This window comes from Thermobia domestica, chromosome 13 (assembly GCF_964235325.1).
Source record: "Thermobia domestica chromosome 13, izTheDome1.hap1.1, whole genome shotgun sequence".
Taxonomy (NCBI): domain Eukaryota; kingdom Metazoa; phylum Arthropoda; class Insecta; order Zygentoma; family Lepismatidae; genus Thermobia; species Thermobia domestica.
Genome location: NC_137466.1, coordinates 95,940,360 through 95,952,545, shown reverse-complemented (window position 1 = coordinate 95,952,545; position 12,186 = coordinate 95,940,360). Strand labels below are relative to the sequence as shown.

The 12,186-nt window shown below is 38.5% G+C and overlaps 1 protein-coding gene across 1 annotated transcript; it reads left to right on the top strand.

Annotated features, from left to right (window-relative positions):
- Positions 1 to 4,011: 4,011 nt before the first annotated feature.
- LOC145667685 (zinc finger MYM-type protein 1-like) lies at positions 4,012 to 5,046 on the top strand. The gene has a single exon (XM_081735144.1). The coding sequence runs from the start codon at positions 4,012 to 4,014 to the stop codon at positions 5,044 to 5,046; it is 1,035 nt and encodes a 344-aa protein (XP_081591270.1).
- The last annotated feature ends 7,140 nt before the right edge of the window (positions 5,047 to 12,186 follow it).

Below are 12,186 nucleotides of genomic sequence, written 5' to 3'. Positions count from 1 at the left end.
GCGTGGGAGACCCGGGTTCGATTCCCGGTGGGAGCTCATGTTCGGATTCCACGTTAATCAGTAGGTCTACGTCTCATATAACTTCGCTGCTGAACGGGATGTCAAACTCAAAATCAACTCAACTCAACTCAACTATCTTTTCATGCAAAAAATCCTTCACAAATTCCACATGCTTATTATTCTCTCTTAATCAGGCCCGTATTTATATATTGTGCGCCCCTGTGCTCTAAATAATTTGGCCGTCCCTCCCTCGCACAAACTCGTGTTTCAAACAACGAAACAAGCCGTGATTTTGCAAACATACCAGCTCTTGTTGAGTAGCAGTTTAGGTATGACAAGTTACAAAAGTTACAAGGTAATTAAGGTAATTTTAAATGGTCTAATTCTCTTAGTGATGATTATGTGTTCTGCCCGAAGGTAGGTGTTTGACCTGAAAGTTTTTGGGCAAGGTGAACCCATGGTAGTTTGTCATTGCCTCCCATGGGATGATGATGCACTAAGAATGGGCCCTACTTGAGATCCGAACCACTTGTGTCATCACCGGTCATCGAAGCCGGGATTCCTTGATTACAAGGGAACGAGCTTAACCACTCATCCACTGGGGACACATTCTTTCAATACTGGCATGTAATTTATTCATGTAGATTTTAATGTACTGTCCGGAGAAAGTGCGTTCTATTAATTCTTAAGCTGTCCGTCTGTAGCTTTTCAACTCGAGAACGATAATAGATAGAAACGTGACATTTTAGTGTGTTTTCAAGCTCTCAGAGAAATGATCCAAATGACCTGTTCCAGGTCCCTAGGTCATACCTGAGGTGAGATATGGGGTGCAAATTCCCCATAAGAATAACATGGGGGCATTTTAAAAATAATTGAGAAACTAGCAGTTGAATCCATAGTTTTTGGGGTCGCTCAGATGAATAGTGACAGTTTTAATCCAATTGAACTTCGTCATACTCCACTCCCCAGGGTAGAGATGCGCTCGAGTCGAGATAAGTCTCGAATCTCGACTCGAATTCGAGTCGAGACACACCTTGTAAAATTCGAGACGAGTCGAGACAAACATTTCTCGACTCGAAAATTCGAGTCGAGACACGAGCCGAGTCGAGACGGCTCGTAAAAATCTCGACTCGACTCGAATGTCTCGAAAATCTTTCTATAATTTTTAATATTATTTTGAAGAAAGTATTTACTCAGAAACAGCCTTGAAACCAATACAAGTGAGCATCCATGCATAGACGTAACTTACGGGGGGTAACTGCCCCCCCACATTTCAGAAGTTTATTAGGATAATTCAGTGTTATCGATGAACTGAGCTGAAGCGAGTACAACACTGTTTTGCTTAAGTTTGATTTTGTTTCACAGTAATAAGGTCTTTATACGCTAACCAGGCCAAGAGAAAGGAGGGGCAAGGAAGTGAAAAGACAGCGACCCTGGCCTAAGAAAAGGTACCAGATAAAACTTCAGTCAGGATGGCCAGTCGGAACAGGGTTCGATGCTCCATCTTTAAAATACTGCTCGTTAGGCATACACACTGTCCAGGGCTTAAATTGGCTTCAGTGAATAGCCACCTCGCCAGAAAGCTTATCCACAGTGATTTGCGGGAACACAGTCAACAATTAAAGTAAATAATCCCTGATCCATGTTCCTGATGTGGTTTGATAAATCATTAATAGTCGTTTCATAGACGGAACCAAAATATTAATTAAAAATTAATGCACCGTGTTTGTAAAATGACAAATGTTGTACATGAACTAAATTCTGACAGCAGGCTGATTTGTCGGAACGCAGAGCGGGCGCGTTCCGTCTCACTTTAAGCCCTGACACTGCCTCTCTACTACTAGCTGGGTAATTGTCACTTCCTTTCGATGCATGCGATCTGAATTGGTTCACACCTCACTTTATTGCTTTTTTTCGTTTTTAGACTGACGCTTTACGACGGTAATAACAATTTATAAACTGTATCGTCAAATTCAGGATTTCTTTATTTTTCTGTTACATCAGAAATGCTGGTAATTTGAATAAAGATAGGACTTATTCTGAACATGTTTTTCTTTGGGAAGGGGAAGGATCACAGAGGCAGTGTAAAATTGTGATTGAACTACATCTTTTTAAAAAATGCTAATGTTCAGAGATGTTCATATACCTTCTCCTTTACTGCTTCTGGCTGTTTCTTAGGCAATGGACACTTCTTAAAAATTTTCTTATCTATGCTGATATTATTATAAAATGTTCGACTAAATTTCTAGAATAACCGGGAATGGAACTCTGATTTTAACCATATTTGGTAATGTCTTCCAATAAATGTTTTGCTACATCCATCTTAATAAAGGTCAGTGAACTTGGAGTTTGCTGGAGAAAGGGGTTGCGGTGTACGTTGATGGTCAAAGGAAGTACAGATCGGTCTGTTGTCTCCTGGATACTGGGTGTGTTATATAAGGATAAGCAGAGACATACAGAACTCGGCTCTTTGTCGGAAATCTTGTGGTCCTAAATACAAAAGATATTTTATTGCTTTCCTTGTAAGTCGCAAAAATAGCAACATCTGGTATTGTTGTAAAGTGGAAAGGGACAATTGTAAGGTTAAAACAACGAGTTTTTACTAATAGCCACTCTGGCACCCACACCAAAAATAATACACTTGATTTATTCTGAAGTTTGTGTTTGCAGTGAGCAAGGTCGCCGATCCTGGGGGAGCGGTGGGACCCGGGCCCCCAAAGCTCATATGGGCTCCTATGTATTTTGCTGAATATGTATGTTTTATATGTATTTTGTATTATTATATGTATTTTTTATAAATATACAAACCCACATCTGAATGCCCCCCTCCCAAAAACTTACAGAGAAATCGGCGCCCTTGGCAGTGAGCAGTTCGTTTGAAGTTTATATATATATATATATATATATATATATATATATATATATATATATATATATATATATATATATATATATATATATATATATATATATATATATATATAATATAACCTTCACGTATATCGGTGTATAGTGGTTTCATTTTTTTAATATTTTATCTGTGGTGCCTGAACATTTCTCAAGTTTCACAGGAAGTTGTGACTAATATGCAGTGCTCAAAAAAAAAAAAAAAAAAAAAAAACAACTTTGTTGGAATATTTTAGTAAGAAGCCGAAACTTAACAATATTGATAGTGCCAGCGGAGATAATGAAATAGTGACTAAACAATTACTTCTTGGGTTTCAGAAGATAAGAATTCAAGTGCTAGTGTGAAAACAGTGTCAGAAGATAAGAATTCAAATGCCGGTACTACTGTTGAAACAGTGTCACAAGATGAAATTTCAGAAGATCGTGATCCAGTCAAAGATTGTGAAAAGGCAAAGAAATTTCTGGCAGTTGGTCTAGGTCCCTTTGAACCGCAATTGAAAACATACTCCAATAAAAATAGCCGCCGGTTCCGATCTGAGTGGTATAGGCAGCTTAGTTGGTTAGAATATAGCATTTCTCGAGATAGTGCTTTTTGGTTTTATTGTCGCGCATTTTCCGAAAATATTCCGAAATCTGAAGACACCTTTACTAAAGAGGGTTTCCGTAACTGAAAGAAGGTCGTAGATAAATTCGGTACTCATGAGGCAAGTAACACTCATAAGACTTGTATTTCTAAGGCTGCGGAATTCCGAAACGCGCTATTGCATGGATCAGTTGCGCGTAAATTAGACGAACCAAATAGTTAACGGCAATAGAATGTATTTTTGAAACACTTCTAGATAGTATTTGTATTGTGCTCGCCGATGTGTTCCTCTTAGAGGCCATAGGGAAAATAACGAAAGTGAAAGTAGAGGTAATTTACTAGAACTCTTATTGCTAAGATCCAAAGACAATGACGTGATTTTTCTGTATTATGTTAAAAAACAGAAAACCTTTAGATACGTTAGTCCCGAATACCAAAATCAATTTCTAGATTGAATGTGTGAGTATGAGTTGGGAAAAATAATTGATCGTGTGAAGACTGCAGGTATATATAGTGTCATCATGGATGAAACTCAAGATTTGAAGCTACATGAACAAGCATCAATTGTTTTGCGATACTTAATATTCACGAAAGTTTTATCGGGTTTCACAACACAGAAAAAACACGGTGAAAGTTTATCCAAACTGTTAACAAATGTGTTAATATCACTGGGTCTGAAAGTAGATAACATTCGAGGGCAATGTTACGATGGTGCAGCCGCTATGCGTGGTCAACACTCTGGTGTTGCAAAGAGGATCAGGGACGTGAACGATTTAACCATTTATATTCATTGTTACGCTCACATTTTGAACTTATGCATTGTTGATGTGTGCGGAGAAGCGTCTGCGATTCGAAATATATTTGGTGTTCTGAGTAGTTTGCATTCCTTCGTAGAAGCATCGTCAAAGTATTTGATAACATTAAAATCTTTGAGCGACACTAGATGGAACTGTAGATTAGAAGCTATTCGTGCAGTTTTAGAAAATTTTGGACCAGTAGTTGAAACTTTAGAGGAAATAGTAGTTCACGATCAAATTTACGGCCCAGACGCGCATTTTCTGTTAAAAAATGTTCATGACTTTTTATTTCTGTTTCGTCTTAAACTGATGAGACGTGTTTTTGAATACACGAATCAACTGTCCATGCACTTACAGCATACACGTGCCAATTTTTCTACTGTGAAAAATTTGTCGGAAGCCACTACCTGCAACCTTCAGTCCTTACGGAGTGAGAAATGTTTCAATATGCTGTGGAAAAAAACAGAAGAAATTGCAGAAACCATGGGGTGCAGTGCACCGAACGTTACACGAAGAACACGAGTCCCACGAGCATTGGATGGTGGTGAAACTTCTTCCGAGTGTAAGACAGCAGCTGAATATTACAGACGCGAAGTGTATTATTCCGTTATTGACATCCTTGTGGCAGATATTAGCAATACGAATTCAAAGAAAATGATATGCAGATTCTTCATTCCCCCCCAAGACATCTACACAAGCCATCAGCAGAAAGTATCACAATTGTCAGCAACACCTACAAAATCCCCAAAGTTGAGCTGATATCAGAGTTAACAGCTGTCTCCAATTTGTGTGCAGAGAGATAGACTGAAAATGATTTTTCATCGCGTCTATTTTTTTTTTTTTTTTTAATTGAACCTTTACGAATTCTTCCCAAACTTGAACCAAGTTTATAAGACTTTTCTAACCGTGCCTGTCAGTTCCGCAACCAGTTCCTTTTCGCGCCTGAGACGGCTAAAAACATACGTTCGTAGCACTATGGGTCAAGAAAAATTTTTTAGTTTAGCTGTGTTGTGCTTAGAAAGATCTTACGACATTAACGTTTCTCAGATTATCGACACATTTGATTCAGAAGCAACACTTCGAGGAAGGCGACTGCAGCTCCATTAACAGTTCAAGTCCAGCTTCCATATCATTACATTTAGCAGTAAGCGAAATATTAACTTATTAAATCAAAATTGTAAATGTGATATTTACTGGCTAATATTTGGATTTCCTAATATTGTGATTTCCTTGTATTATTGATAAGCAGTATTTCTTTCAGAGGATGAGCCGAGCCTACCCCTCCATACACACATACTCAAGTGCAAAATACTCTTCAGGCAAATTTTCAGAGAAAATCAGGATATCAAGAAACATATGTTTAACTAGAATTCCCCTCTTTATATTTCAAATACCCTCTTTGGAGATTTTTTCTGAAAGAAACACTATTAATGAACTGGGGTAAACGAATATATGGATATTGTGATGGTAGGTTGTTCCAGGTAATTCCTTAACAACATTGAAGGCTCAGGTCAATATGACGGTTTGGGCAAAGATCAGGGGAACATTGGCTAAGTGGAGCTTAAAATGGACCGGAACGCACAATTTCTGCCTTCCAGTAAGTCAGTGTGGTGTTCGAATTCAGTTCCTGTGCTGTACTTGTCTCGCTCCAAATTTGTATCTTTTCAGTTTATTATTTTCATATTTTAAGCAGATTAATATCCTATTAAAGCACGATAACGAACTAATCTAGAACTTTTCGTTCTACGTCATTGTGTTCCGCGAAATTATTCTAGGGAAAGGCGTTCCGGCTGTTGACTAAAACAATTTTTAGCACAAAGGCAAATGTTTAATTTTAGGTCTCATCCGCAAAAACTGACGTAAAAATTAGGCTGGATATCTGCCGTAGTAGTATTTATATCATTCCCGCACTCCAACTACACAATGATGATCCAAAATCAGAGAGAGTTTCTCGAAACTACGCTGCTAAATATTTGGTTTCAAAAACTGACAATTTAAGGTCGAAGACTACCTGCCCAAGTGGAAATTTGTGAATATATTTTTGTCGAAACAAAGAAAAGTTTACACGTTCACAAGCGAGCAATGTATATTATATACTTCTAATTACAGCTTGTGAATCTTACAGTCAATAAATAGAACTTGTTGTCTCTTAATAATGAAAGAAAAGAAGAATCGCAGTACACGCTCATGCCATGTAGCTGCCACCGGAAATTCAAACTTTATAATCGATTTTTATACCAAAGGCAATAATTTGAAATACGTTGCTGCTTCCAATCTAAAGTAGGAATTAAAATATACGCCTGGTTGAATTCCCAACTTTCTCTGATTAGTTGTTAATGTATAATGCTCTTTCTTAAACTTCCATAGGAAGAGAGCATACACAACTCAAAGAAACATGGAGAGATGTATGCTTGCAATAACCCGGAGAGATAGAAAAAAATTACATAAATCAGGAAGATGACAAGAGTGACCGATATCATCGCGAAAATAAAAGTACTCAAGTGTCAGGGAGCTGGTCATATTGCAAGAAGAACTGACGATAGGTGGAAAAAAGCAATTATTAACTGGATCCTAAGGGAACGAAAACGATCTAGAAAACGTTGTAATACAATACGGTGTGACGAAATTAGGAAGCAGTGTGGAGTAACATGGAAACGAACTGCCGAATATAGATAAATGTGAAAAAGAATTGGAGAGACCTTCATCCAGCAGTGGGTCGACAAAGGTTGAGAATTTTATATATATATATGTGTGTGTGTGTGAGAAAGAGAGAGAGTGAGCACGAATGTTTTGCTCCCCGACCATATGGGCCAAGGTTACGCTTATGCACCCTGTCTAGTGGAGCTCGAGTAAAGCACCAGGACGGCCGAGGCGTATCGCACAATGCTTGCAGACTACGTACACACCTTCATGACGACCATGCTTCCCAACGGTAGTGGCATTTTTCAACAAGATAATGCACCATGTCACAAGGCCAGGAGTGTGATGCAGTGGTTCGAGGAACACAGGGGCGAGTTTCAATTAATGTGTTGGCCCCGCAACTCGCCGGATTTGAACCTAATCGAACATATTGGGATATGATTGAACGTGACGTCAGAGCGCATCGCCTCCCTCCCCGGATTTTACAGAATTAAGTAACCTGTGTGTGCAAATGTGGTGCCAACTCTCTCCAGCGACTTACAAAGGGTTATTGCGTCCATGCCAAGAGCGTTCGCCGTTGTTATCCGTGCCAAAGGTGGACATACTGACAATTAGGTAGGTAGTCATAATGTTCTGGCTCATGTGTGCGTATATTTTAACTCGTAAATTTTGTCTCGACTCGAATTTCGAGACGTCTCGACTCGAATTCGAGTCGAGTCGAGACACGAGTCGAGACATTTTCTCGAGACGAGTCGAGACAGGCTTAAATCTCGACTCGACTCGTGCGCATCCCTACCCCAGGGAGGGGGCGAGATTTTAAAAATAACCGAAAACGACAGATATTAAGAGTTGAATTCATAGTTTTCGAGGTCGCTGAGTTGAATGGTATCAGTTTTCATGATGTTCAAGTTCATTTTCAGTTCACTCTTTGCGGTAGGGGTGGGAGAAGATGACTTTTTAAAAATAATCTTATTAGCTAGCTACTTAGTAACTGCTGTAATTAAAGCGAGTTAAACACATTAACATATTTTAGTAACTACTCTGCCCTGCTAAGCAAAAAGGCCTTATCTCCATTTCACATACTTTCGAGAAAATAAGCAAAACGCATTTTGGCGTAGGCTGTGCGTTCACATTTGTTGTATTTCAGTAAAACTTTATTAAATATATTTTCACGATCTAAAATTTGTGTGGTAATATAGTTAAATATTTTTGCTTATGAATTGCCACTTAAGGTCTTCCTGCTTACTTTCAGTTACAGTTTTGAACATAATGTAAATACTCATGACATCATTATCCTTTACCTATTGGTCAAACCACGTCAATTTCACTTTAGATAGATGCAGAATTGTACTACGAACATTCCCATACCAATATCTGGATTTTCAAAAAATGTGGAAATAAGGTCTTTTCGCTTAGGACGGCAGTACTGTAATTAGAGCAAGTTATATATTAGCATATTTTCTCGCGCTTGCGCGGGACTGTGTGTGTTATTCTCTCAAGTATTACTTTATTGTGAATCTTTAAAAAATCCAAAATTTTGCCGCCCTGTGCTCGAGCACAGAATAGCACTTATCTAAATACGGGTCTGAGTATTTCTGATGGTTCATACGATACCACTTCATGGAGAACAATAGACATATTAGGGCGAATATAACTACTTACTCTTGCGGCTTGGTGCTAATTCTAAAGGCTTATCATACTCGACCGAACGTTTCCTTCAGTGTTCTCACTTTTTTCTCTCAGATTATGACGTTGGGAGGTTACCAATTCTCTGTATTCACTATCGGAAGCCATTAATTAGCTCCCAACATAAGCATATAGAGTTTCACTCCAGGTGTATGTATGTATGCGTGTGACTGTGATATTTTTTTCTCGGTTACTACCGTCCAGATGTGAACCAAATTTGGTGGGCCAATAACCTAGTCTAAGATGTAAAAAATGCTATATTTGGTGGTTAAGTGTAAGCTTGGCTCGGTTCGTGTCGCCTTGTATGTAGTACTTTGTTCCCTGGTGACTACTGGCCAGATCTGAATGAATTGGTGGGCAAGTAGCATATCGTCTAAGGAATAAAAATTGCTATATATTTGGCAGCTGGACTCGAGTAAGCACAAGCTCTGCTTAGCTCGCCTTTTATGTGGTGCTTTATTTCTCCGTATCTACTGGCCGGATCTGAACCAAATGTGTTGTGAAAATAGTTCATGGTGGTTCTCAACCTTTCGAAGCCAAGCGCCTACTTGGGTGAATGTGATTATACAGAGCGCCCTTCCGTCACCTTAACCAAGTCTGTTCATGCACAAGGCTGAACGTAAGACTTGAACGAAGCAGTCCAAAAACCAGAAATAGGCTGCAATGTTTAAAGTCAACCTTAAAGAACTTACATGTACTGTATATTCATGAAGGCTAATTTTTGTAAAGCTGTAATAGCCTAACTTCTATGTCGGTTGGATATCTTTCATCATTACATAATAATTATTATTATTTGTTTATATATATATATATATATATATATATATATATATATATATATATAATATACGAGGGCCATCCGGAAAGTTGTATCCGTTTGTGCAATAAAGACACAGTAATACATATTAACAAATATACACATTTTTATTGGAAAAAGCATACCTTACACAACTTCTCCACATAATCACCAAGCAAATTGAGGCGTCATACCGTGTGACGAGTTTTTGTATTCCAGCATCATAGTCCGCCGCCAGCGTATTGAGATACGTAGTCACCCCTCGTTTAAGTTATTCATCGCTGTCAAATCTTTTTCCCGCCAAAAAGTCTTTAAGCTTTGTAAAGAGATGAAAATCCGAAGGGGCCAAGTCCGGGCTATACGGTGGATGGTCGAAGGTTTCCCACTTGAATTGCTGCAGAAATTGTGTTTTCGCAGCTGCATGGAGCCTGCATTGTTATGAAGGAGAATGACGCTTGTAGACAACATACCTCGCCGTTGATTTTGTATTGCCCGCCGTAATTTCTTTAATGTTTCACAATACGCATTAGCATTAATTGTGTCACCACGGGCCATAAAATCAATGAGCAGTACACCTCGTCGATCCCAGAATATGGTTGCGATGAGTTTCCTGGTGGACGGAACTGTCTTGAATTTTTTTGGTTTGGTTGGTGAATGAGCGTGATGCCACTCCATGGACTGTCGTTTACTCTCAGGTGATGCATAACAAACCCATGTTTCGTCCCCTGTAATGATGCGATTCAGGAAAGTCTCTCCTTCATCGGAATAACGTCCCAGAAACGTCAGTCCTGCAGCCATACGATTGGTTTTGTTCTCATCTGTGAGCATGCGAGGGACCCACCTTGCACAAATTTTTGAATACTGCAGATGGTCTTTGACAATTTCATGCACAATTGTTCGAGACACATTAGGAAAATGTTCACAGAGTTCATCAATTGTGACGCGCCGATCGTTCCTCACGCATTCGTCTACTGACCTCAGCAGTTCGTCTGTAATGACAGATGGTCTCCCTGAACGCTCCTCGTCGTGTGTACTCCCTCTCCCCAGGTTGAGGTTGCGACACCAGCGCCGAACACACGACTCGTCCATCACATTGTCTTCATACACCTCCTTTAATTGGCGATGAATTTCACAAGGTCGAACGTTTTGTGCATTAAGAAATTTAATCATGGCCCTCACTTCACAACTGGCAGGGTTCTCAATTCGTTTAATCATTATAAACGAGCACAGACACAACACAGCTAGCGTCACGCAACCTCGCACAGAGCAGGCAGACAAGCCACTGACGCGGACTGACCTTGCCCAGCGGCTCCCCGAGTCGTCAGCGCTTCATGCGGCGCAAACGGGTACCACTTTCCGGATGGCCCTCGTATATATATATATATATATATATATATATATATATATATATATATATATATATATATATAATATAAACTTGTAATAATTTGTAAAATGCATAATGGCTTTCGCCAATAAAAACTTTTTTTTTTTAATTTTCAGTGCCCCCTTTGGAAACGTGAACGCCCCCTGAGAGGCGAACGTTAACGCCCATGTTGAGAATCAGTGATGTAGGGAATAGAAATAATTATATTTGGTGGCCGGGTTCGGCTCGCCTCGTACGTGTTACTTGCCGAGTCTAAACCAAATTTGGTGGCCGGGCTCGACCGGGGACAAGCTCGGCTTGACTCGCCTTGTATGTGGTGCTTTATTTCTCGGTAACTACTGATTTGATCTGATCGAAATTGGGTATGTAGGTAGCTCATCGTCAAAGGAATAAGGATAACTATATTTGGAGGCCAGGCTCGGCCAAGGACAGGCTCTACTTGACTTGTATGTGGAACTTTTATTTCTTGGTAACTATTGGCCGGATCTAAATAAAATTTGGTGGATAATGCTGTTACTTTTGAATTAAACAATTAACCACCTTGTCAAGAACAAACTAATATTTATTAACTAATACTGATACATGTACGCAACATTATGTATAACTATTTCAAAAATTATAAGTCATGTTAAGAAATCTTTATTATTTCAAGTTATTCTTCGTATAACTTCTTCAACACAGTTTATTCGCTATCACAGTAAGTTCGGAACTTATGGTGGTGCCAAACCTGGAGAAGTCAGGGATTTTGAGAAGACCAGGAATAGTCAGGGAATTTCGATTTGCTAAGGATGAGATAAAATAAGTTTGAAAATTTTAAAACTTTCAGATGTGGTTGAGTGTGTAAGCAATCCTTGACTTTCAAATATTTTTGTCTGTGAATGTGTAAGACACTTCAATTAAAGTTATTTTCCATCATAATTTTTCTTCGTTGCATAAAGACTGAAACTCACGAAAGTTAAAAGAATGATTTTTCGTTTTTATAAACTGCACGAACTTTCCTTACAATCGTTGCAGGTGTTTCCCAGAGATATCCTAGTTTGTAATGAACCATTGTTTCATTACAAATGTGTTTGTTTTTCCTTTTGAGTTTAATTTTATTAATTTCAATGTTATTAATTTAATTGTTTATTAATTCCAATATATATAAAAGTAAAATGGAAGTGAAAGATGTTTCATAAATGATAATTCTTCAATTTAAAAAAAAATCGTGGGAAAAAGTCAATATTTGTGTAAAATATTGCAAAGGAAAGTCAATATATTTACATAGTGAAAAAATCATAATAAGGTAATTTAGTTGTAAACTGTTTTATTGATGGGGAAATAGTGTCTGAAGAACAAACTATAAAATACTAAGTTTGATTCGGACCGAACAGGGTCCTGATATTTCTAA

What these genes read in the sequence shown, in the direction of transcription:
- LOC145667685 (XM_081735144.1), top strand. Translation starts at nt 4,012, where the DNA reads ATGGATGAAACTCAAGATTTGAAGCTACATGAACAAGCATCAATTGTT.